The 26,175-nt window shown below is 40.8% G+C and overlaps 1 protein-coding gene across 3 annotated transcripts in view; it reads right to left on the bottom strand.

The window, feature by feature from the left end:
- The window catches only part of samd12 (sterile alpha motif domain containing 12), a 102,611-nt gene that overhangs the window by 73,023 nt on the left and 3,413 nt on the right, over positions 1-26,175 (bottom strand). For all 3 annotated transcript variants that reach the window (XM_027287338.1, XM_027287337.1, XM_027287339.1), the window contains exon 2: positions 8,747-8,955. In XM_027287338.1, coding sequence (XP_027143139.1) covers positions 8,747-8,955 — 209 coding nt within the window. The remainder of the gene's footprint in view (positions 1-8,746; positions 8,956-26,175) is intronic.

Below are 26,175 nucleotides of genomic sequence, written 5' to 3'. Positions count from 1 at the left end.
ACTGAATGCTGGGTGACATTTTCCCCTCAAGGATCAATTAACTATGACTCTTTTGAAGGAAGAAGTCAATAATAAGACATTTATAAAATCTTAAGCCACTGCACACTTTTATTCATCTTGTTGTTGTGTCACACTTTACAGTTTGATCGAACATGGTTCCTCTTTCTGAATGTAAACACAGAACACAGGTATCCTGGGTAGGATTTACCCATTTTTCAGTGAAATGAAGAAATAATCCGGGGTTAGGGTTAGCAAGGGTTAGGGTTGGGGTTAGGGGGTTAGGGTTAGGGTTAACAAGATTATTCACACAGTGTGTGCCCAGCATTACGGTATCATTTTGAAGCTTTATATGTTTTTTGTTTACATTCACTTTTTCACCCTGCATGGCGTTGTTTCCTGACAAGCACGTCGAATGAATTTTCCTTTTCTCAGAAAAAAAGTCTTCTTCCCAATGTTGTGAGACCTGCATTATTTATAGCTGCTATTATTGACAGACTGCTACCTTCAACAGTGCAGCACCACCACCAAATGTCTTTTTTTTTTTAAACTGGAGCAAAACAACACACCATGAAAATGAATCTGAAAAGAAATATATCTAATACAGAGGAGGCTCCATCCTGTAGGCTGGCTTGCATTCTGTGTGATTTGTTTTCTGGTTTGGTTTGGTTCTGGTTTGGTTTGTTTTTTTTTTCCCTGCCAAATCTTTTAGTCTCCAAAATCAGAAAAATGGCGCTACAGAGCACGAGGTGACACCTTCAAATATCTTATGGTGGACCAACAGTCCAAAAAACAATGAGCGGGAAGCGAGAAGCAGAGGATGTTTAGTTTTGGTAGACTTATCGATTAAACAACACAGGAAAGAGAGGAAAAAATAAAGCACCTTGCTCATCCACACTGTGTCCTTATGAATTTCCTGCAAGAGCTGGACGACATGTGGGCGAGCTCTACAGCACCACTAGTGGACAGAAACTACTGGTTTTAACGATCGCGGTGAAGCCTTCATCCAACTGACACAAAGGCATGATGTTTAGTGTAAGTTATATTAGATTGCATGTAATAGTACACACATATGTGTCTGTACTGCACCGTATTCCGGGTTGCAAGATGCCACTCGAGTTTAAATAGTTCAGTAGCCTGCCAAAGGATCGCTCTTGAAAGTGCTGGCAATGCTTTTGATTTTGATTGAGGGGCTACTAAAATTACAAACAGAGAGAGGTGATTAAAATTTCACATCCACTCCCCTCCACTTCAGCCTGCTCTCTGGCTGCCGTGTGGTGTGGCATAGCAATGGAAGCCCATCTCTTCCCCACCCAGAGAAAGCAGAATAACAGGTACTGGCAGCGTTTCCTCTGCTTTGCCTCCTCGCTCCCCCCACACACAACCCCATCTCTCATCTCTCCCCCGTATTCAATCTCACTCGGTCCCTGTCAGATCTATCACATTGTCTTTCTCACTTCCCTCTCCCCACGTACTGGAGCTCTCATCTTTCCCCATCTCCCTCTCCTTTTCACCTGTTTCTTATTATATGGTACTACCTCACTCTCTCCACAGCTCCTTCCCACTCACTCTATATCTAGCATCCACGAGAGAAAGAGAAATTGCGGGAGATGTACATGGTGGTTTTGGCATGTGGTCTATGTCCCCTGCAGGTAGGCGAAGTGACAGCAGGTAGGCAGGTAGGCGAGGCCACCGCTCTTAATGCGAATGTTTGGCAGGCTGTGTGGATGGATGCTGAATCTGCTGCAGGGACGGGGAGGGAATGGTATCGCAGGAAGAAAACTACATTAACCATTAAACACAGCTCGAGTCAATGCTAATTAACCCTGACTATGAGCCCGAGGCGACAAAAGAGAGAGGAACGGAGAAAGAGTGAGGGACAGAGTGCAAGGAAAAGAGAGAGGAGTGGCTATTGAAAGCATGTGAGGTTTCTGGAGAGTGGAACTAGAAGGAGAGAGAGGAGGAGGAGGAGGAGGTGTGGAGGACGACTGGACTGACAGATGAGGCAGAGGAATAAAGAGGGAGAGCAGCAGAAAAAAAAAAAAAAAAAAAAAAAAAAGCTAGTGCTCCAGAGTGGACTCTGCAGAATTTGACACAGGAGACTTTCTCATTTTCCATGAACCCATTTGTGAGTCAATGGCCATCTGTGTTTTACATTCTGCACTGATTTAGCCCATAGCTGTGGTACAATAGGTGAGCCGGTGCCTTCCTGCCTGCCAGGCAGCCAACACAGCCAAAGGGCGGAGAGAAAACAGCAGTGAGAAGAAAACAGGAGTACAATCATGCTCAAAGAGCTGTGTTCAAGAGACTCTGGGCCAATTAGAGATTTGAGTGACAGCACAGGGGTGAGAGGAGAAGCCTGCTTTTTATTTCTAACTGCAATACGTATGGGAACACGAGCACACACACACACACACACACACACACACACACACACACATATCCACATGTGCAGCCCAGGCAACACCCACACTGAGAAAAAAAACATGAATGCAGTGTATTCACACGAATCATCCAATTGTCATGTGTGCCAACATGTATTCGTTGTGTTGCTGTCCTTGGATTTAATTGATAACTGAAAGCCTGGTGCCGCTCCCAGTATTCTTCACGTTACCTTAGCAACAGAGCAAGGACAACCTCAAAAATTAAAAGACGAGATATGAAGCCTTTGGGGGAAAGCGCACAACGCGAACATGAAACACCATCAGTGTGGAATAAACATCCACACATTAACGACCACAGTGGAAAACTATTACTTACATAATGAAGCATGTAAATGCGCCAACTCTGATAAGCATTTAAAGATCCAATGTGAATCAGTTGAATTAATCAAGAGGCAATCACATGGCCCACCCTCCTTCAGTGGAGACAGATTTGGAATACAAAAAGAGAGAGCTGTGAATTAAAAGTATTCCAGAGACACACACCGCGTGACTGGCTGAGTGGATTTGGCGGTCATGTTGTGTACAGCGGCAGCTGATTTTCATTTTTGGCTCCGAAGATTGTCAGACTGAACGCAGGGTCAAACGGCTTCACACTCAATTAAAAATGTTGGCTACAGCAGCAATTAGCACATATGATGACATTGTTTTGTCGATAATTTCCTGTATTTAGTATTAAACTGACCACAAAGACCTTCTAATGTCAAATCGATTTTTGGAGTTTTGTTTACTTCACAACTCTGCATAATTCCCTGGACAAAAGAAGTGGGCAGAGTTCATTTATGGAGCAAACCGCGTACGACAGCCAAACAACAAAAATTCAATAGCGGTTTGACAGCACAAGCTGTTACTTTTGTTCAGAAGCATTAGCAGCCTTCGTTATGAGAATGAATTGTTTCAAACAGAGACACGTTTAATCCAACAAACAACAAAATGACATGTCGGACTACATATTTTGAATTTTGAAAGTTGCACACAAAAGAGGTGAGCATCACGAGGCGTAAAGTATTTCAATTTTAAAAAGATGGTTTAGTCATTACACAGACTTCATTCTGCACTTTTTATTTCACAGGTAAATATGAACGACAAATCAACACTTTTCATTAGACGTGCTCCTTTGAGCGGTTTCATACATTATTTTCTGTTGTTGTTCTTACAAAGTTTTATCTTAAATACAAGCTGGGAGAGGAGAAGGTTTCCAGACTGAATCAAAGGAAAAGTGAAAATGCAGGAAAATGGAAATAAAGTAATAAAAGGAAAAAACAAATCACCATGATTCAGATCCAGAGTGATATGCACACAGAGGTTCATTTTAACACACCAACTGTACCATTATTATCATTCAGAATATGAACACATACTGTAATGTAGATTGTTTCTACCACATTATAGTATAGTTATGAGCAGATAAGTGTTTCCAGCTGTCATTCCTTCATTTCCTGCATCTCTACACGAGGTTGACAAATACGTTAATAAACACATATACATGCCTACAATCACATTACAGTGTGGTATTCATTATTTATTAGATGTTTATATTCTGCTTATGAATTATAAATGTGTTACAATACAGTGCATGCTACACTGCGCATGCTTTATGCCTTCTAACTTGTCACTATGTAAATGTAAAGTAATGTACTTTTTGATCATTTTTTAAGACTACCAAAGAAACTGCAAGGTTGCTTTACACTCTTATATCCATCCATATATACTGAACCTGCTCACACTACAGCAGTCAGATCCACTGTTACACACTCCCCTCTAGTGTCAGAAGTAAGCACTGCAGCCACTGCTTTCTTTCTTTCTTTCTTTCTTTTTTTTGGGGGAGTGTGACTGGACAGAAAAGCACTGAGGAGGAGGAGGACTGCTGCCATTAGTGTCATGTTGACTGAGTGAATGGCTGTTTGAGACACGGAGCCCTGTGTGTCGTCTGCCCTATCTCCACTGCACAGCTAATTAACAGCTCTGGCATGCTCTCTCTCACTCTCCTTTCTCTCTGCCTCGCTCTGTTTCTCTCGGCCAGAGCTGGCAGGAGATGAAAATTCCCTGTATTAATTAATCTGTTACATACAGGAATGGGGATGAAACCAAGATATGTGGTGTGTGTGTGTGTGTATGTGTGTGTGTGTGAATAACACACTATGCTAGATAAATTAATAAGCCTTCATAAGGAGCCTTGGTTAACAGGCGGTGCCAACTTTACTCAGGCACATCAAAGAAAGTACACAAGGCCCCTTCACAGTGCTCGACCTTGGGATTCGGCAGAGTCCATAAAGCATAGCAGGGTGTGTTAACACTAAACAAGATATATTCACCTTGGGCTTGATATTGATCATGGCTGAGATGAGCTGATTTGCTATGGATGTTACAGCCATCCACCGAGTCTAAATGGCTGTTTTACGCCTCGTGTTTAATCTATGGCTAAGCCTTGGCTCAATTACAAATCCAGCCGTGCGCAGGATTCAGCTTCAATCTATTATTTAAAAATGAACACAGCTGATGAACTCAAATAACCTACAGTGTGCTAAGGTTTGGATTTATTACGTCTTCCTCTCTGCTAATTGAACTGTGATTAACTTGGTACTCTTGTTCTACATGAAAACCAGATGAATTAGCTTTAATGTAACATCACAAAACAATCCTCGGCATATTTTTTGACATAAGCCTCCTCACCGCAGTATCTGTGAAGATTAGGCAAATTGGCCATCAGACGTGTTAGTAACAGAAGTGCAATAATTAGTCAAAAAAAACTATTAAATGGATCGCCAACAGTTGGTGATTAATGATTTTGAGTAATTTAAGTTAAAAAATTCTCAAATGTTCAGTCCTCTATGACCAAACAGAAAATCACATCACCATCACCTTTGGGCTTTGAGAAACAATGATCAACATTTGCCATCATTTTATGGTCCACACACTTTATTTTTTTCACAGTGATTGATTGAAAAAGTGATAGACAGATTAATCGATAATGACAATAATGTCAAAATCTGTTTAGAGCTGCAAACCCAACCTCCAAACTGTCTGTGCTTTTGGAAAGTACTCCCCTCTGATCAGGGACCCTGCGGTGGAAACGCACTGAGTTCCTCCAAAGGTTCCCGGTCCCTGGGGGAAGTTCTTGTGGTGGAAACGCGGCTAGTAACAAGAGTACCTTCATCTTAGTCAAACAGTTCTGACAAGATGTTGACTTTCCCACCACCCAAGGAAACTTTCTGAATTATATATAGGGCCGGGTATCAAACCTGAATGCTGCTTTGGTCTTGACCTAAATGTGTGCATAGCAGCGAGTATTGAAAAATTTCAAGCACTGAAAGCTGGCATCAAATGTCTTTTTCAAGGCTAGCTATCTTCTTGTTATTGTTTGAGCACATAGTTCATGCTTCAAGGGGTGGATTTCTGTAGAACTTCACCTTCTTTCAAGGTGCGTGCAGAGAGTATCAAGTCTGAAAAGGTCAAAACTTGGGCAACAACACTATTACTGCTACTGTGTTTGCCACAGTAGCCCTGAGCTCCACACTTTACTGAAACTGTTGGTAGCTGAAATACTGGAAGTGGCATCACTGTACACATTGCATATATTGTCTATTTCTGTATGTTGCTGCGTTGCACTGGATGTAAAAGCAAAACTTCCTCTGGGACGATAATGTAAATACAAATTTAAAGAACAAGTCTATTGTGAGACCAGTGCATTTCAGCTTGTTGCCTTCACCATTTTTTTTATGTTACAGTCACACACACTAATACACCATTTCTGCCATATTCTGTAAATGACACACTGGACCTTTAATATGCCCCAAACCTCACATCTAGCTCTTAATTAAGCTCAAATGCTATAAGTTATAATAAATACTGCTGCATCTGGCTCGTGGCTGTGTTGCATGACAGAACAGATTGCCAATCTATGTAATTATAGTCTTTATGGACTTGACCTATTGAAACTCTTTTTTAGCTGCATACCAGAGACAGAACACTGAGACTGAAAGCTTAGTCAGTGAAATCATTTGAGCTAACAGAACGTCCTCCAGGTCTCTGCTGCAGTTCACACTGCTGCTGCTGCTGCTGCTTCAAACAGAATGATGATGATGTCTAATTACATGATGATGCCTCAAAAAACAGACAGTATGCTGTGTTTTTACCACATATTAACTTCCACTTCCACAAGTGTGTGTGTGTGTGTGTGTGCGTGCGTGTGTGTGTGTCTGTGTGTGTGTGTGTGTGTGTGTGTTTGCACTAATTGAACCCAGACCCGACTGTCTGTCTGGCATTTCCAAAGCTCATCCAGGGTTTACACAGAGGACTGAAAAGTACTTTCACTTTCTTTGATTGACAGCTGATTGCCACAGATTTTACAGAGAAAAGAGAATATAAGAGTGTGTATGTGCGTCAGAAGCAATCACTCAGGTCTCCTCCCACTGTCCCAACCGTGGTCTATTTCTGGAGAGGAAGTGAGGAATTCATTCCGCATAGCTGATGATGGATTATTTGATCTATTATCAGAAACAGTGAGGAAGAAACAGCCTGAAACAGCGGTTTGTCTTTCCTCGTTTATTCCCTGCTAAACTCTCTGTTTGGAACTGAAGAGGTGGACACGTGGATGGGAGATTATTTTAGTGAAGTGGGTGGTTGATATGTTTTGAGTGTGGCAAACAGTCAAATTACAGTACAGGGACGTTGTTTTGTGCACATAACTAAAAATTCAGAGTAGTGCAAACAGGCCAATGACATGAGTGTGACTGACACGGAAACGTGACTCACTGTCTAAGCCATTGTTACGACGGCCCATTTTTTAAAACGTCTAATAGCCCAAAGAAAGTCCCATTGGTTCAAAGTCCCATTTATCATATAGACAGTATCACCAACTTTGTAACTCAAATCATGATCTTTTCCAGAACTAATCAAGTCAGTTTGGTGCTTAAACATAACCAAACTGAGCTCACTGTACTGTGAGTCCAGGAAGAAAGTGCATTTTCAGAAAAATGAGCCTTAATTTTGTTTTCAGGATAACGGGCTGTCAGAGAGATGGGCTTCTGGTCCAATGTGACATTTTTTAAAAAACTATAATGGTTTCAGAGTAATGGGGCATTAGAACAGAAAATGCTAACATGCTAACATTTGTTTACAATTACTCTACTACATATAGTATTACTGTCATTATTGCTACCATATCTCCATTACAGTTTATAGTCAGTTGATTATTTGCTGCTGCTGTGCATCTGTGTATCTCAGAGTGTAAAGCCCTCCGAGGCAAAATGTGTTTTGTGAATTTGGGCTATACAAATAAAATTTGATTTGATTTGGTTTGATTTGCTAACCATCACTAAACACAGCACAACAGATTATTAGACAGTATTAAACACTTTGAGACACTTGTTTTGGTTTCACAGCCAAAAACTTCACTGTTTTGGTTCAGTCTTAATACTCAAGTACAAAACCCTTTGCTTGCTACCTAACTAACACTAAACCAACAACCAGGCAACGTTTGAGAGCAGCTGGTGAACAGGTGGAGCATTTAGTGACTGAAAGGCCAGATGTTGACCCTCAGGTGTTGTTGGAGACTAAAACAGAATATTGGTTTCTAAGACACAAAGCCAACAGAACACCGCTTTAATCAGACTAAAGAATTCTGTTATTTTAACTGAAGATGAACTGGAACATCCTGGAACACGGATGACCTGCGGCAAAACATCATTGAGAAACTATTCATGTCATAAGCCCTCATGTCTCAAACAGTGGTGGGTTTTTTGAACAGTGTATAAATAAGCTCTGCATTAAACATTTCACTTTACTATAAGTAAGATGTACTCAAAATATCAAAAGTAAAATTATTACACACAATGACTCACTTTAATAATAAAGTGAGTTATTTTTGTACTTTAATAATTTAATGATAATTAAATGGCTTGTTGCCATGCAAGGGCCAGGGCCTATTATTATATACAATTGGATTTCACTTGGTTGGTTAAAGTTGGACTAATTCTAACTACTTTAATGCTGCTGGCTCAGTCTGTAATAATACATCTGAAATGATTTCCAGATTATATTTTGTGTTAATAATATGAATCTATAAAGTAATTTGTAAATACAGCTGTCAAATAAAGGGGAAGAAAAGCAATTGTATTTTCCACTTGTAAATGCAATAAGTTATTTTCCACAACTCAGAGGATACCGGTGTAACATTAACCAATAGATTCAATTGCTACAAATCTCTTCCCTGATACACACAGTCTCAAAGTGTGGATTGCACTGGTATAAGTGGATTTCCATGCTCTTTTGGATGTAACACTGTGTGCGTTCAGACCAGCTCTTACCCGTGTCAGTTCAGACTCAGAGACGGAGCGGTGTGGCGGCGATCGGCGCTGGTACATGGGAGGGCTGATGTCCTGGTAGCTCGGACTGTCGTCGTCCAGCAGCACAGCCCCAGCGTCCACCGACTCCTCCTCTTCCTCCAGCTGTGATGTCACGTCCTCTGGGCACATCTGGTGGTCGATGCCATTCTGGCTCAGGTTGCAATGAACAGCTGTGTGTGGCAAAAGAAATGAGGAGATTAGCGATGGATGAGGCTGAAAAGTAGATGAGTATATTTCCTGTAGTACAATTACAAGTTAGTATTCGTAGGTATAACATTTTTGTACCAAAATATGCTTTTAAGGAATTTAAGGTTATTTCCAAATGCTTTATAATGTTATGTTACTGGGTCTATCAATGATATTTTCATCTGTGAGCATGATGAATCACCCCATGCCCCCACATTGAATGCTACACTGCAAAGATCCCACTAGATGGCAGCAGATAGTGACACATGGTAAGCTCAATACACCAGAACATATTAATACCGTACCGTCTGCAACATAATATACCGTTTCCTGCAAGTAATAATAATAAGACACAAGTTGTGTGCTGAGAGATAAACATATTTTAAACTGGGACTACTGTCAATTTTAAATTTAGAAACTTGAAGCAAAACTATACAACATCTGATATTATTCTTACAGGTTTAATTCACAAGCAATAAAAACAAACTTGTTTCCTGTTGCTTTAGCCTCTACTGGTCTACTATGACCAGAAGCTGTTAGTCCATGCTCAAGCAAACTTTAACAAGTGTTAACAAGTTTGACTTAATTACATTACTCTGCTGCATTTACCATTAATCCTGTCATTACTGCTGCTCTTCAGCAAAAGTAACATCGTGTCTCTTGAACTCTCTTGAACCTAAATGATTTTTTCCCCAAAAAACATTCTGTGATATTCAGCTATAGCTCCACCAACATCACACAAATCAAATTTAGCATGCATACTATCATCTTTGAGTATGTAGTCACTTTTTCAGTGTCAACACACGTTTAGTCAAACCCCAGAATTAGCATTCAGTGTGCATTTTCACACAGCTTGACTTTACACCAGACATGCATCAAATCCAGAACGCACGAACACAAATTAAATCCAGTATGTTTGCAGAGATTCTGCTGATGTTTGACTTGTATAATGGAGTTCTCGACCTTGTGCAGTCGTAACTCAAGATAGATAACTGAGCCCTACAACGTCAGGTTTCATCTCCAGCCAGAAAGAAGCTTGTATTCAGTGCAGTGTATTGTTAGAATGGGAAAACACAGAGCTGTGAGATGAGACATTTTACAGCCATGAATCCAAGTCAGTCTCTTACTTGTTAGGACAAATTGTCGGTCAAGTTCAAATCTTGAGCAGTCAACATGAAAAATAAAAAGATGTTAAGGCTTTAAAGCCACTAATTCAATTCTTGTAAGAGTGCTCATATTTCAGTGGCTGTATAAGACAGACTGAAGGTTTCAGGAGATGTAGGACAAATGTCACACATCAGCAGCAGTTCCTTCTTATAAACCTGTGTTGTACTATTTTTGCCATTTTCTACATGAAGTAATTATTTTTAGTATTGTTTTTCAGAGGAGGTGTCAGGCTCGGGCTCTATTTTCATCTCATCAGTCGGTGATGCAGGCACAGAAGCGACGGCTTAGCGCTGAGTTGTGAGATGTCACTGAAATAGGACATTTGTCATCATGCAATCTGCCCACTTGTTCTAAAAAACACCGGTGGCTCATTTACGCGGAATGGGAGCCCAAGACCATTTTCATTATACCTGAAGGTTGCTTCGGCTTTCTGCTGCAGCTTCAGAACTTTTAAGGTCAAAGCAACGTTTTTCAAGGGTTGCACATTATGCTTTACCTAAACGGTCAAAAGAGAGCGAGGATGAATATGAAAACAGAATAGAAGATCTATTCGATGCACATACTAATGCCACTAAGACAAACTAACGCTCAAACAAAACACTTTGTGACAATGAACATGTTAGAGTCACAGGCAATTACTGGCAATGAATTCTGGACATGGCTACGATAAACAAATGTTTGAAAGGACAAATCGGTGCTGGCTGAGATGAAGATGACAGCCATACATTGGCCAAACAGAAATGTTCAGTTTGCTGGCAGGCTTAGCAAGTCCAGGAAAACAGCCAATTAGGGACTTATGTCAGGCCACTGTCATCAAGCAATTACAGCAACTCTGGCACAGTTTGAGAATGACGGGAACAAGACAATAACAGCAGCAACATCTGTGCCGTCACTCCATATGACAGGAGCAGCAGTGTCCTGTCCTCTGACGATAATGACAACATGCTGCACGGTAAATAAATGCACTGCATTTATTCAAAGCTCTCAGAGAGACGTCCTTCCCCCCACATGACCTTAAATCACGCCGTCCTCTCACAATTGTATAGAAAATGTTTCAGGAGCAATTTTAAAAATCACTTCTCTGCACTTTCATTGATAATTCTGGGGATGCAGGAGTGTTATACATACTGTCAGACAGCGCAGTTTTTTTTCCTGGAAGAGCCAAATTTGAGATGTCAGAATTTATGCTTGTGAATTCACAGAGAGCTGCACGCTGTCAGAATGCCAAACAAAAAGTGAAACACAAATACAATGGTGGAAAGTTAACAGCAGGCTATTGTACTTTTCTTTGTTTCTTAGCCGTTTTTTTTTTTTTTTTTTTTTTTTTGTACTTTAACAGGGTGGCACAGTGGAGCAGTGGTTAGCACTGTCGCCTCACAGCAAGAAGGTTCCTGGTTTGAACCTCAGCTGAAGCCTTCCTGTGTGGCGTTTGCATGTTCTCTCTCCGTGTCTGAGTGGGTTCTCTCTGGGTACTCCGGCTTCCTCCCACAGTCCAAAGACATGACCTTAACAGTGACTGTAATTGATTGGGAATGGTTGTTTGTCTCTAAGTGCCATGCGATAAACTGGCGACTTGTCCAGGGTGTACCCCGCCTCTCAACTATAGTATATATCCCCACAACCCTAGTGAGGATAAGAGGTTGTATGTACATTTCACTATATTTATTTGAAAAATTGTTTATGAAATATAACAGATCAGGGGTCTTCAACCAGGGGTCAATGAACCCTAGGGGGCCCGCAGAGGTACTGCAGGGTGTCCACCAATTTTGGTCATTATAATTGAAAATTTTCACCAAAATAATGGTGAATGTGAGGGTGCAGATAATTGAGAAACTACAAACAGTGGAGGCATTTGCACTCCAATTGGATGAATCAGTGGACCTGTCCAAAGATGTGCAGCGCTTAGCATTTAATAAACAATAATAATTATGCATGAACTTTTTTATCAATCATAAACACATACAGGGTAATAACCCAGAATATATTTCTGGTAAAATTCTGGTACATTTATATTTAAATTTATTAAAAATGATTATATGCTTGGCTAAAAATGTGAAACATATGAAAAAATGAATCACATGTGGGGGTCCCTGTTCTGTTTGTCTCTTGTCCAAGAAGTCCTTGGGCTGAAAAATGTTGAAGACCCTGTAATAGAAACCGGTGGTTTACCTTCTTTTTGGTTTGTGAACTACTGACACTGTCTGACTGGGACTTGTTTCAGATGTGTATGACTGGTTAGCAGTTACGCCACAGAAAGATTTGTGACCCACTGGAGGGAACCTGACTCTTAGGGTGGATATAATGTCATTTTGGTAAAGAGACTTGTATTTACACAGTGCTTTTCTGGACTACCGACCACTCAGAGCACTTTTACAACACTTCTCACATTCACCCGTTCACACACACATTCACACATTGATGGCAGAGGGTGTAAGGCGCCAGCTGCTCATCAGGCGTGGTACAGCGCTTCCTATCCAAAGCACTCTCACACCAACGTCACAGCCATCACCAGCAATTTACGAGCTCTTCCGCTGAGCCACAGCCGCCCCTGCAGCCGCCTGTTCTGCAGAACACGTACTTTTACTTTGATACATTAAGTACATTTTGCTGAGTACACCTCCTTGTAATGGAGTGTTTTACTGGTAAAAAAATCTAAATATGTCTCCCACAGCTCTACAAATGCACTTTTCACTGTGAGGTGCAGGATTAATGAAAACAACATGCCCTAAGGTTTCTTTTTTTCTGTTTAGCAGAATATTTAATGGTTGATAATAAATGAATGGTACACACACAGCACACTATAATAAAGTAATATCACAAACGTGGCACAGCTGCAGACCACCTCTGCTCTGATCCCTGATAAGAAACAGAGGCCTTCACACGCCCTGTTTTAAACACAGAGAGAATATACATGAGCGTGCCATGTTTTAAACAAAGCCAACTTGAGATGCGTGGCACGAAGCATTGCTCCCTCTCACTGCCTCTTTATTCTTCTCTCCTCCTCGCCTCCCAGCTCACTCTTTCCCCCTCTATTCCTCGCCCTGACTCAATTTATGACTGTGCAACAACTCTGGAGGAGAAATGAATTATACATCCTCTGCTAAAAGCATCTAAACAATGGTACAAGCAGACTAAAGGCATAGATGGATGACAAGATGATGAGAGGGGTTAGGGAAGCGGATGAACACAGCACAGAGAGGGAGGATAGTTGCATTTCTCTCAATCCTTTTAAAGGAGGATGGGTGGGTGGATAGGGGACTATGAGATACAGAAATGCTTTTTTTTAACGGCAACAGTTACTATAAATAGCACCATTACATTCTTCCCTCTCTTCTCCCTGACATGCGCTCTGCAAGCGAGGGAAGAGAGATGGATGGATGAGGAGGATGTCTGCCTCCTTTCTCTCTCTCCTTTTTTTCCCCTTTCAATGAGATCAGTGAAACAAGGGGAGGAAATGAATGGAGCGCACAAGTGTTAGCTCCATCCCTGCACAACCAAATGTGTTCTGATCATTGAGAGGAAGATTAAGAAAGAATTGGATTAGTCTTACATAACCCTGTCTCTCTTAATTACCGAACATGGTTTCGAACAAGGAGCCATTACCAACCAGTCGCATTTGAAAAATACCAGCAACAAGAACACTGGGTGTATGTCTGTGTGTGGTGGAGCACGTAATCAGGATATATTGCTTAATCATTTTTATCTTGAGATTCTGCAGCAGCTGAGTGCTGCTGAAAAAATACAGATTTCTATATCCAGAGACAATCTGAACCTTCAATGACAGAGGACGCATCTTAACCAGACTTTAAGCTACCTCAGCTCTCACCACAAGAAGACTAGGAAAGCTTTATTTATGCAGGGACGCTTTGTTGAGATGTTCAGGTCTCTTTTTGTATCCCGCCAGTTCACTTTGAATTGTCCAATGTCCACCTCTTTTACCAATGTGACCACTGCCCAGCTATCAGGGCTTTGGCTACATCAGCTCTCACCCAGAGAACAGTCAATATGGAGATTCATTAGACCATCAACTGGATTATAATGTTCCTAATAAGAATCCTAATAATAAATATGACTCTACATTATTACAGTACTCCATATTATCTATTTTAGTCTGCATGCTGCCATTCTTAGATTTCATTTTCCAGTGTGTGCATGGATAGACGAGGTGGGAATTTCTGTAGAGCAGGAAGTTGGGACTTGGTACCACAAACAGTGATAGTTATTTTATTTTATAAAAAGTGATCAAAAGCCAAAAACTTTGACTCTTTAAGCATTTATGCATTGTAGGTGTACCAAAAATAACTAGTTAATTCTACATAATGTCAGTACTATAAAACTGAAATACTCATGTAAAGTACAGTACTGAATAAAAGTACTTTCTACCAGCAAATCAGCTGTCTGTTGAATTATTGATTGAACATAAATCGGATGAAATGTCATCATAGGTTCACATTTTAGTTATTAATGATTTAAGATCTAATATGACTCAGCTGAAACTGAAGACATTAAAAGGAGTGGCAGACGTCCTGCTCTCTGTATCAGCTGATATTTAAGTTCGCTCTGCTACTTAGAAAATGTCAGCGATAATCTGTGAGGTTTCAGGAAGTCAGAAGACTGACCAGACTGTCTGTGTGACTTCTTTTAAGTGAACACTTTAATATTAGAGATAATAACTATAACTATAAGCTGCGATAGAGATATGGTAGCCATAATGATGATAATAATAATAATAATAGAAGAAAAAAAAGGAAAGAAATCATTCATAAGGCATTATTTGTGCTGACCATGGCAGAAAACAGGCTGAAATAAAAAGCTTGTTTCAAATGCCAAACAGCGTTTTCCTGTGCGGACCCCGGAGCCTGTTTCACAGCCTGAGCTGGTTCAAAGTGAAACCAGTAGTGGGTCCATAATCAAAAGTGAAGTTTGCTCTGTGTGGGCGCTCAGGCTTATAGTTATCTCTTTCTCTTTGGCTGACTCTCAAAGTGGAGCAGAATGAATTGTTTGTGAACAGAATCAACTGGATGACCCAGAAACAAAGCCTGAAGACAGAGGCCAGGGTAAGCCAGGCCAGATGACTGTGGAGATCGTGCACCAGCCCTGCTCTGCAGCTACGAGACCTTTTGTTCTTTTGCCTGCTTCCAGGACGTTTACAAAAAGGTGAAGCTAATCACGATCCGCTAATAGGCATGTGCACAGGACAGAGAGGACATGGGTGCCATTATTCCCAAACCAACTGCGCCAACAGACACTCTTGGGAATTCGAAGAGGTGGTCTGGCACCAAAACAAGCAGGATCAATGACATTTCAGTCACCCACACAGCTGTTACTCTTTTTTTCTATGTTGACAGAAGCTTGGAGCTGAATCACAAATCAGTCCCAACAGTGAAAATAATGAAGCAGTTCACATATTTTTCACAGAGCTGGTCAGCTTCTTCCATCTGTCATCTCTCCCTCCAATCAGCTCACACACACACACACACACACACACACACACACACACACACGCACACACTTATGCATGCAGAGCCATATGCACAAATTTGCATGTATTCACTCTGATTTACATGCACTTGTACACATCCCCGCGTGTAAAGATGCACGCCAAACAGTGAAAAAGCCTTCCCAACGCTGCATGAATTGCTGATTCTCGTCCAGATTGATCTGGGAAAGTGAGCAAATCTCGCAAATCTTCACGGGGTGTCGACTGAGTCCATGCTCTGCTTTCCAAATGAGAAAAAATGGGAGTTGTGTGAAAGTGTGAGGAGAGAGCGCCTGAGGACTCTGGAAAGAGTATCTCCATCAGTGGGGGACAGAAGACACAGTCAGTTGCTTGTTACACGCTTACAGAAGGACTAATTAGAATATCTCTGAAGGGTAGAAAGAGACAGGGAGAGAAGCTCATCGCCTGCAGTACAGGATGTTTTTGGACAGGAGCCTGCAGGAAGAGCACGCTGCTCAGTGAGATTAAATTCAAGAGGAGATGTGTAGGGATGATTTCATCTTTCTTGTTTATTCTTGTTCAAAGCACTTTACAACAAAAAGTCTTTCATGGAGTCTTAGTTTAAGCCTAATGTTTAAAGATTAACTGACTAAGTACTATATTCTGAACACACATCATTAAGGCTCGGTATCAAATCCTGATGCTTCAGCAGTGATCAAAATATCTTCATAGCAGTGAGTAAAAACTGTGTGCCAAAGGCTTCTCGTTTGGATTATTGTGCTAACTATAAAAAGTGGAATTTGGTTTGGATTTTTGATTAGGTTATTAAAATAAAACTAAATTAAAAACACATTCAAAAACATTAATAATAACAACTTTTTGTGTCCGCTTAGTTTGTTCAGCTTTCACCCAAATTCAGACGGTGGCATCACTTCATGACATTTTCACATTTAAATTATCTGACTGGAACTGGAAAATATAAATAATTTAGTTGCATCCATTTATATGGGTTTCAATAGATTGTTTAATTAATAATTAAAATAGCATTGCTGTCATATTTTGCACTTTGCAATACTTGAATTAGAAACAGGCGCTGCTGTTGTGAAGGACACTCACATGATTTCATTGAGCCTCTGCTTAAAGCCTTAAGGTTGTTGCTTTAGTCTTGGATTTAGTTTTTTGGTAACACTCTATAGTGAGGGTGCATGAATTATCACTAATTCATGTATGACTTTAGCATAATGGTGAAGAACTTATGAAGAAGAGAATCATGATTACAATTCAACAGAACTGTTTTACAACCTGACCCTTCAACTGCAGACGTACCTACGAAGAAGACAGGAACCTCATTAATAATTCAGGAACCGTGATGAATGAAATACTGAACTTGTTATAGTAGGTTCAACACAGGTGTTACCAATGATAATATTTAAGGTTCTGTTCCATTCAGGTCAGACAGAGTCAGGGTGCTGCTGTGGTGTGTTTTGGTTCACTGGAAAGTCTCTGCTGCACTAAATGGAATGGAATCACCTGTGCTGACCCGACTATTTCATGTCAAAATGTCTGCCGTGAAAAAGGTCTATTAACATAATGTTCTTGTATTAAGTCATGCCTGAAATACTGTTATACTATTAACTAGTAACCCTCCTCCCCTCCAGGAGGTGCTACAGGTCCCTCTTTTCCAGAACCAGCTGGTTCAGGAGCAGCTTCTTTTCTTCAGTCGTCACCTTGCTAAACTCTGTACAGATATGACCCCCACCTACCCCGGACTGACTTGACCCCCTGCCCCCGTTCACTCCCATATTTATAATTATTTACGGCCCCACACACCAATAATTATTTATTCTTATTTACTGTATATATCATGTATACATAGTGTATTCTATGCCACTATAATTACTCAGATTACTCAGATCTAGCTGTTTATTTTGTTTATAATGCTGACCACATGCACTATTGCTGTTACGCATAATACACCTAATATGCCCATGATGCTTATACTGTATTCAACATATTCATATCCTGTATATATCCTATAGAATATTCATGTTTATACCTGCACTATATTTATATATCCTGTTCATTTGTACATACTCTGCACTCCTGGTTAGATGCTAAATGGCATTTCATTGTCCAAGTACTTGTTACTTCACTGAGAATAAAGTTGAATCTAATCTAACTCTTGTGCATGAATTCTTGCTTTTTCTTTATGCATGATTGAATCGCACAGCTCAGTGACATCAGCAGAGAAAAGCTCTTGGGCTGAGGTGAAGCTGCAGACTGTCATGTTCTGCTCAGAGAGAGAGTCTGTGTAAAAAGCAAAAGTGTTTCCAGCTCTGCAACAAAACTCAAGTGTCATTCCTTCAGCATGTTTCTGTTGTTTACTCTGAGCTGATCTGGGTGCTACTGCTTCCACTGGAATGAGAGCGCATGATTACGTAAGCCAACTAGGTAATCTACTTCAAGCCTCACATGGTTCAGGTGTTTCAGTTTCAAACAGTGAAATAAGTAGGGCATCAGCGTGTTACCCTGACGGATCAAGCTTCATTAACAGAGCAGCCATTTACAGCTTTTCCTGTAACATTAAAATTCATGGCTCTCTGCAATCTGATTCACGAGGCTCAGGCTCAGGTGATCTCAGGTAACGTTCACTGAACACAACATTCAGTGGGTCAACTCTGTTCTCTGGATTCAAAAACAGAAATGTGTTGTTACTATACACTTCATTAGTGGGATAAAGGTTCAAACAGCCCTGACTGTGTTTTATTAAACTGTTTGTTCTGTCTTGGTGCAACAGGGGTTAAATTAAAGACTGTTGTATAAGCAGAGCTTGGTAATGTACACATAATGACCCATTACTAATAAGACATGGCATCTGAAGGGATTCTTTAAAGGCCCCTTTAGGCTTACTGGTTTAGTGCATTCATTAATGCCTGCAAAGCCTACACAGGAATGGCACAAAACATTGTCGTGTGGTGAGAATAGAGATTCAGGAAAAACCTGCACAAAGATGACCAGAATACAATTAAACAGAGGGGCAACACATAATTAACTTAAGAAACAAAGTGTTCACTTAAAAGATGCCTTTTGGCATCGTTATCTGTTAATTAGTTGGCCTGTATGTGTTCATATGTCAGCTGCTGAGGCAATGAGGATTGACTGCATGACTAACTATCAAAGTGAAGTCATGTTACGAGTTATCCAGCCAGCTCGACTCTCTCTGTGGGGCTCTTAATTCACCCTGACATCCTATCAAAAGTTAACTGTGCTCAAACTTCACAGACTGCCCTCTCCAACCCTGCGGCTAGATCGCCTATGATTGGTTGGTCCCGTGTCAAGCAGGCGCAGATGTGCTCGGCTTTGAACATTTCTCAGCTGTGGAGAGCGAGGGAGGGATTATTAAAAAACAAAAAAAAAAGAAAGAGGAAGAGAGAGAGATGAAATGAGAGAGCAGGAAAGGGAAAAAAAGTTGTAGGGAGAGATGGAGAAAGTGAGAAAGAGAAAGACAAAAGGAGTCAGAGAGATGGAGCCAGAGAGAAAAGGACGAGTGAAATGACCCACTTTACAGCACAAACACACATGGGCTAAATATAACTGCGGTTCACTTCAGCTCACGGCGGAGTGCGGATCTCAGATATTAGCTGGTAACGTGCTTCAAAGGCAGACAGCAAGAGGACGACAGAAATAGAGTGTTTGAAATTAGAGTAACATTTATAAATATGTATTCTTTAATCAGCGACCACAACAGGAAGTAACTGCAGATGGAGTGGAAAGTTTAGTATTTCTCTGGCTGTAAGACAATGCAAGACTGCATGTGATGTGCTTTAAACCTTTCACCTGTTTCCTGCTGCACAGTTTGCATTACCAACTTTAACAGCAACTACAACTGCAGACTCCAGGTCAATAAATCTGATCTCTTTTTCAGTGTCAGCACTGATGAAAAAGAATTACAGCATCAGCATAAAGTCAGAGCAGAAATATCGTTCCAAAATAAAAATGTCCCGGTGTGAAACTTGTGGGAGGATAAAACAATATCATATGTCACAGTGACAGCCAGTTCTTAATTTTTCTGCGTCTTCGACCTCTGTTATTTATCTGTAAGCCGCCAACTCTGCCATCAGTCCCCAGGCTGCCCTGCAGTGGCCCTCAGCCATCTTCACCACTCAGTCCACCTGCATACCTGCTCCCAACCGCCCCCTCTACTAATCTGGCTGAAATGTAGCCGTCCACACACACGTTTGCAGACTGAATCCCTGCAGACTTCTCTCAAATGCAAAACTGCATGTTTCCATCAAACAATGTCACATCGTGGATGAATAAAAAGCAACTTTCCAGGTGCGAAATGTGAATGGTTCAGCAGATGCATTTAGCTTTGAAACTAAATATGATTATTATTTACAAATTATCATTATTATTTTTATTACCATTCATTCTTTTGTGCATTGTACATACGCAGTGCTGTGAATTCTGGGTAATCTTCCAAGTAAACTTTGCACCTTAAGCACACTCTGTGGAAGTGTGCAAACTCCAGGCCTCCTATAGACTGAACTGAGGACTTTTTCAGCCAAAGGCACTCATGAACTCTGTTGAGTCCTCGAGTGTGCAAGTACAGAAATTTGGATTCAGCTTTTATTTACCTGCTCCTTTCCCTGCCAGATTGGCTCTAATGCTACAGCTTCAGCGGTCCAGTCGTCTTGTTCCTGCTTGCTCTGACTTGTCGTGACCTTTGGCGTGTCTTTGTGGACTTTTTACTCGCCTGCTTTGCCCTTTTTGTTCCGGTCGTCTGTGCTGACTGCCTGTCTGCCTCTGAACACTGGTTTGTTTTGACCATCCACACAGTTAGCTCTGCTTTTCTTGAACTTTTTGTCTTTGAGCCATTACAAGTTTGCAGTATTACAGATAATATACACAATACCCGAGTAATACGAAGACACTAGAGTGATTACTGCACCCATCTTGTATGCAAACATTACAATTGCACTCTGATGTCACTGCATCCCTTCATAAAGTGCCACATTAAATTAGTGGTGTTTTAGTTCATCTCTAAACAGATATCTGCATATGAATCTGCAGTCAAGAGAACAATTCACAAGACTATGGAGTCCAAGTAAATATGACTGTTCACCTTTGAGCAGGCTTTGGTTGCATGCAGGTAAGCGAGGCACAACACATGGGCCGAAATGCGATCTTGTAACCCAACGGCTATCATCTGATGACAATTTAGCTTCTTTTTAGCTTTTATTAGCGTTTATATGCATTCATATGAAGAATCTAAAAGTAAAAATTGTTGTCAGATAATAGCCAATGTGTTGTGAAAGTGTGTTTTAATTAGGTTTGATCTGCTGTCACAACCCCTCAGACACATGTTTTGTAAGGCTTACAGTGAGCTGTTCTTGGTTTACAGCTTGAACTATTCCAGACTGCCGTCCAGCTGTTTTTGTACCGATGAGCAGTGCTGCGGTACAGCCAGGGGTGGATGACATTTCAGACTGCTGCATCCCAACATGACATAAAACTTCTTAGAGTAAATTACCTGCTTCAGTGGCCTTTCTTCTGCTCCTCATAGGACCAATATACTGGGTGTATATAAGCAATACTGCTGATACTGTATGTGTTCCATCTTAAAAGATGTCAAAAGAATAAGCCCTGGAGCACTGCTTCACCATGCCACATAATGACCGTCTTCACCTGACACTGACTCCCTCCGTCTGTGCCCGCTCAGTGACACACAAACCGTCTCAGATCTGCAGCTTCAATCAGTCAGCAGAACAGAGCCCGGAGAACTTCACGGTCATCAGGGAGCGGAAGCTGACACGCCGCCAAGTTTCTGCGCTCGACACAACAGGATGCCAAAAGATGCCGAATATTCACAAAAAACACAAAGGTTGTTGTTTGTGAGGCAGCACGAAAGGCTGGACGTGCTCTACAACAGTGACATGACTGATGAATGACTGGAGTGATATTTATCTCTTCCCTTGAGTTTAATGCTCATACTTCATGAAGGTCGATGTGTGTACAGTAGTTTTTGTTCTGCCCTGTTTGGTGACACAGGCGAGGACCCACACTGTCAGCCAGGTTAACGCTGCAGTGCATTAAAAAAGTCCCAGATAAAGGTTGCATGCTGCGGAGAATTTGCATAAAACAAAGACAAACGAATCTAAACTCCTCTTACCATTTAGCTGCTGCTCATCTGCATATTCATCAGATCTAAAAGTAGAAAAACGCACCCTTCCTCTCTTTCATCATTTTGCTTCAGTATGTGCAAGTTTGTCAAGTGGCTTGACGAGTTCATTGTGCTGTGACACAAAGCCTCCCGAGGCCACAGGTGACACTGTCACACTGTAAGTGAGAAGTGACATGAATATAGAAATAACTACAATTCCCAACATCAGAACTGCACTCAGTATTCTGGGCTGAGGTTTCCAGATCAAGTACCGATTACTTGAGAGTTATATGAGAGTGGAATATGGAATGGAAAATGACTAATGGTTAGCTCCAAAAATATCAAACTATTCCATCAAAGGCATCAGGTCTAATGTGTATCTATATCCTCAGTGTTGTTACAATATCTTGCTATTTTGTTTCTGCAGTTTGGCTGCGGCTGATTTCTTTCTCCATCAAGCATCACATCATTTAGTCTATAAAATGTTGAAAATGCCGAAAGAAAATATTAAAATCTCGCAGAAACCAATATGACAAGGGTTGCAAAATTCTGGGATTTTTCAAAATTGGAAACTTTCCATGGGAATTAACGGAAATCTATGGGAATAAACAGGAATTCATGGAAATAAACTGGGAAATGAAATACAAGAATTACAAAATTAAAGATTGGCCTTTAACAGTAATCTTAAATATAGTTGTGTATTGAATATATTTTAGCATAATCTTGACTAAAACAACCAGATTTCATTTGAATATCTGCTATTCCTCAATCACATGCACATAGCACACTGCAGGGCTACTGAGGCCATGCCGTACCTCCACAGGTGATTTCTTTTTTTGGGGGGGCCTTTTCAAGCTTTATTTTGATAGAGACAGCTAAAGAGTGACAGGAAGTGCGGAGAGAGAGAGATGGGGAATGACATGCGGAAAAGAGCAACAGGTCAGATTCGAACCCTGGGCTGCTGCGGCAAGGACTGAGCCTTTGTACATGGGGCTGCTGCTCTACCAACTGAGCTAAACGCCACCCCAGCACAGGTGATTTCTGTACCTGGACCACACTTTAGAGCCCAGAGCACACAGAGACTATTGAAGACACACATTTGAGCTTGTGGACTACATGATATTGTTCAATAAAATAATTCAAACTTCATAAAGTTCTACTAACAAATAAATCTGTAGAAATGTGTTTTAATTGTTTTATTTTACATGTCTGCTTATGACAAAACAAAATGTTTAGATTTATGTTTGGATATGATACAGTTTGTTTAAATTACCCACAATTTACAGTTAATTACCATACATTTCCATAATTCCCATGGAGTTTCCAATTTAGAATATTTCCCAAATCAAATTCCCCAACTTTACTTTTCATATATAAAGTTTCCGGAACTCTACCAGAAAGTTTCCGCCCTTTTAGAACCCTAAATATGATGTCTTAACCTGTCTTCATTTACCCGCTAACAGTCCAAATCAAACGATCTTCAGTTTACAATCCAAGAAAAAGAAGTGGAAGTCCAATATTGACATACAAGCTTGAAGTCAGAGAATATTTTGCTTAAACGATTTGAAGTTACTCATTTCATCAAAACATTTTCACTTTACAGTCTGCCATTAAAAAGGCCCTTTGTTTCCAGTCGACTCCTTTGACACGTAGCACGGCAAACAGGAAAACACACATAACAGGAGTGACCAAAGTTTACTCGTGCATTAGCCTCAACTTTGGATTTATTGCTCTGTGGTTTTTATTTGCTGACTTGGCGTCACCTTCCTCTGTATTTTACTTGTGCAAGTGGAACTGTATGAGTCCATTCACACACATTCTGCTCTGCTCTGCATACCCTGGGATTGTTTTCTCTCATGCTGACATTCAGACAGTGATCCAAGCAGAGCCAGCTGAAGATCTCATGCTGCAGACACATCTGATATAATTGTAATTAACTGCATAATTGTCCTAACATTCAGACAGATTCTCTCTCAGGTACGAGGTAGGAGATTTAATGAGAGTCTAATATTGTGAATGCGGTCGTTGCTGGAGGACAACTTTGTGCCCACTACTACTTTCTATTTTTATTTCCTATTTTTATTTTCTGCTTAGTTTTCATCCTAAATTCCATGCAGCAGCACTTTAGTTTGGTGCATCAAAGATGGCTGTTGGTGCACCTAAGGGATGATTACATAACACAACACAACTGCTCTCATGACATTCCCGCGTCTTCTGTCATCTTAATCTCATTTCCTGCTGAGGGAGGTTAGGAAGATGCTCCTTCACTGTAGCAACTCCTGATTAACTCGACTAAAGATGTAATCCTATTCCACCGACTCAAATAAACATGTTTATTCTACTAATTCTATTCCTGGGCCAGATCCCGGGGTTGGATTTGAAATGAGTTTTCTGAATGGGTGCACAGGCGGGCAGTGCAGGGCACAGCGTATTAGGAAGGAGTGAAATGAACAACCTCAGCCACAGGGGTAAACACTGCTGTGGTCGGACACGAGGTCCACTTCTTGACTTTTCTGTGTGCATGTTTTTACTTTATTATACACAAGCTGTGTATGTTTGCATATATGAAGCTTGCTCTGTGGTCATGTGACCTGAGATGACAGTGTGCTGGTGACCTGCTGGTGAAAACAGACATCATTTAACCAGAACATTCCAGGTCAAACACTCTATGTCTGGCGGAGATCGTAACCCCCCCACCCCCCGACCCTCCTCTTTGGTTCTGAACTCCTCCTTATGTTTGAGGTTTTAAGGTTGGCAGGTGTACTGAGGAAACTCCGGAAAGTTATTATCAGGAATAATTTGTCCTGACGTTTTCAAAGCAAACAGTAGAATTAACATCAGGCTACAATATTCATGCTGCCATGTAGGTTTATTTGATTGGCCCACCATGTGCATTCATTGCCAGAGGACTCTGGATTGTTGGAAAACACTTCTGATCACCCTGCTTTCCGCTGGGCCTGCTGTGCTAACATGGTGGGGCTGCATTTTTGACATAATGCTACTGTTTTGTAAGACAACTTTACAAAAACCTACCTCAAGCCCTCATTGGCCAGATTGGGAGGTAGGAGCAGGAGTTTAAACTTCTCTCTCCAGCTTTTTTGTTTCTTTTCTAACAACAGTGTTATTATCTCCATATTTAAACAATATATCTATGGCAGCCGGTTTTTCACTCTACCTTCGGGTGTGGTTGTTTAGAACATCTATAAGCCCTTTGACCAAAAACAACCAGTTCTTTTCTAGCATTTTGTACAAGCAATTGTACTAATTAGCCACAGCAGTCGCACTCCACATATAACCAACAAAGGCCGACGGTGACGAAGCTTTAGGTCATTCTACCTCAAGTCCTCAGCACAGTCTCAAGTGTTCTTGTAATTAGCACTAACAAAGTTGATTCACGGCCGGGGTGATTTGTACAAGCTCAAGCACATGACCTGATGATGTAATCTGTCTCAAAGAGGGAATTAGATTTCATGTCCAGCATGACGTAACTAAGACTTGTGTCAAAGAAAGCCAGAGGTTTTCTGACATCACCGTACATCATCTTCTTCAAGCATACGCGAGGTATTCACTTTTACTAGAATCATAGAATTTGTACTAAAAACAGCTGTTATTGAATTCCACGTTCCTCTATATAAACAGAATCAGATTCAATCGTTCTCCAGAGTGTAAATCAAATCACTTATCAGCTTCAAGTATTATCAGCACAGAACTTTCCTCCAGAATTTTTTTTTTTTTTCACCATCTTCCACAGACTAAATTTGCAAACTTGGTTAAGTGTTAAGTTAAGTCAAATGTTGGGAGGAACTCTCCAAAGTGGCACTTTGGCTTTTCAAAAAGCTTATTGTTTTCTTATGTGTTATAAATGATTAAAAACTTGACCTATTTTCTCTGTTTTCAAGGGGGTTTGTTGGAGCACTGGAACAGAAAACAGTGACTCTGCAAAGTTGTTGTGATTTCTCTCAAACGTCACAGCTTAAATTAAAGTGATGTTGCTGCAGTGAGCTTTGTCCGGTGCACAGGGACAGCTTCTCTTCTACCCCAGAGAAATAAACAAAACCAGGTTTAATTAGATCGAGGACTTAAAGCTAACTGTGGCTACTTGAGAAATGGACATCAGTGCAATCTAATCAGGAAATATCATCTTAGAGGGAAGAGGACAGAAACAACTAAAACAGGATGATATGGCGTAGACCTCCTACATAAAGTGCATGAAATGGTAAATGGACTGTACTTATATACTGTAGCACCTTTCTAGTATTCTGACCACTCAAGGAGTTACATACCACCATACCAACTACATATCTCATTCACCCATTCACACATATTCATACACGGATGGCACGGGCTGCCATGCAAGACACTCAAGGTGCCATGTAACTGCTCATCATTTTTTGGAGCTAACCATTCATACGTGAAGACGCAGGGTTCAGTATC

The sequence above is a fragment of the Larimichthys crocea genome, chromosome XIII (assembly GCF_000972845.2).
Source record: "Larimichthys crocea isolate SSNF chromosome XIII, L_crocea_2.0, whole genome shotgun sequence".
NCBI lineage: Eukaryota > Metazoa > Chordata > Actinopteri > Sciaenidae > Larimichthys > Larimichthys crocea.
Note: the sequence above shows the minus strand (reverse complement) of the source record. Positions and strands in the feature narration are given on the sequence as shown.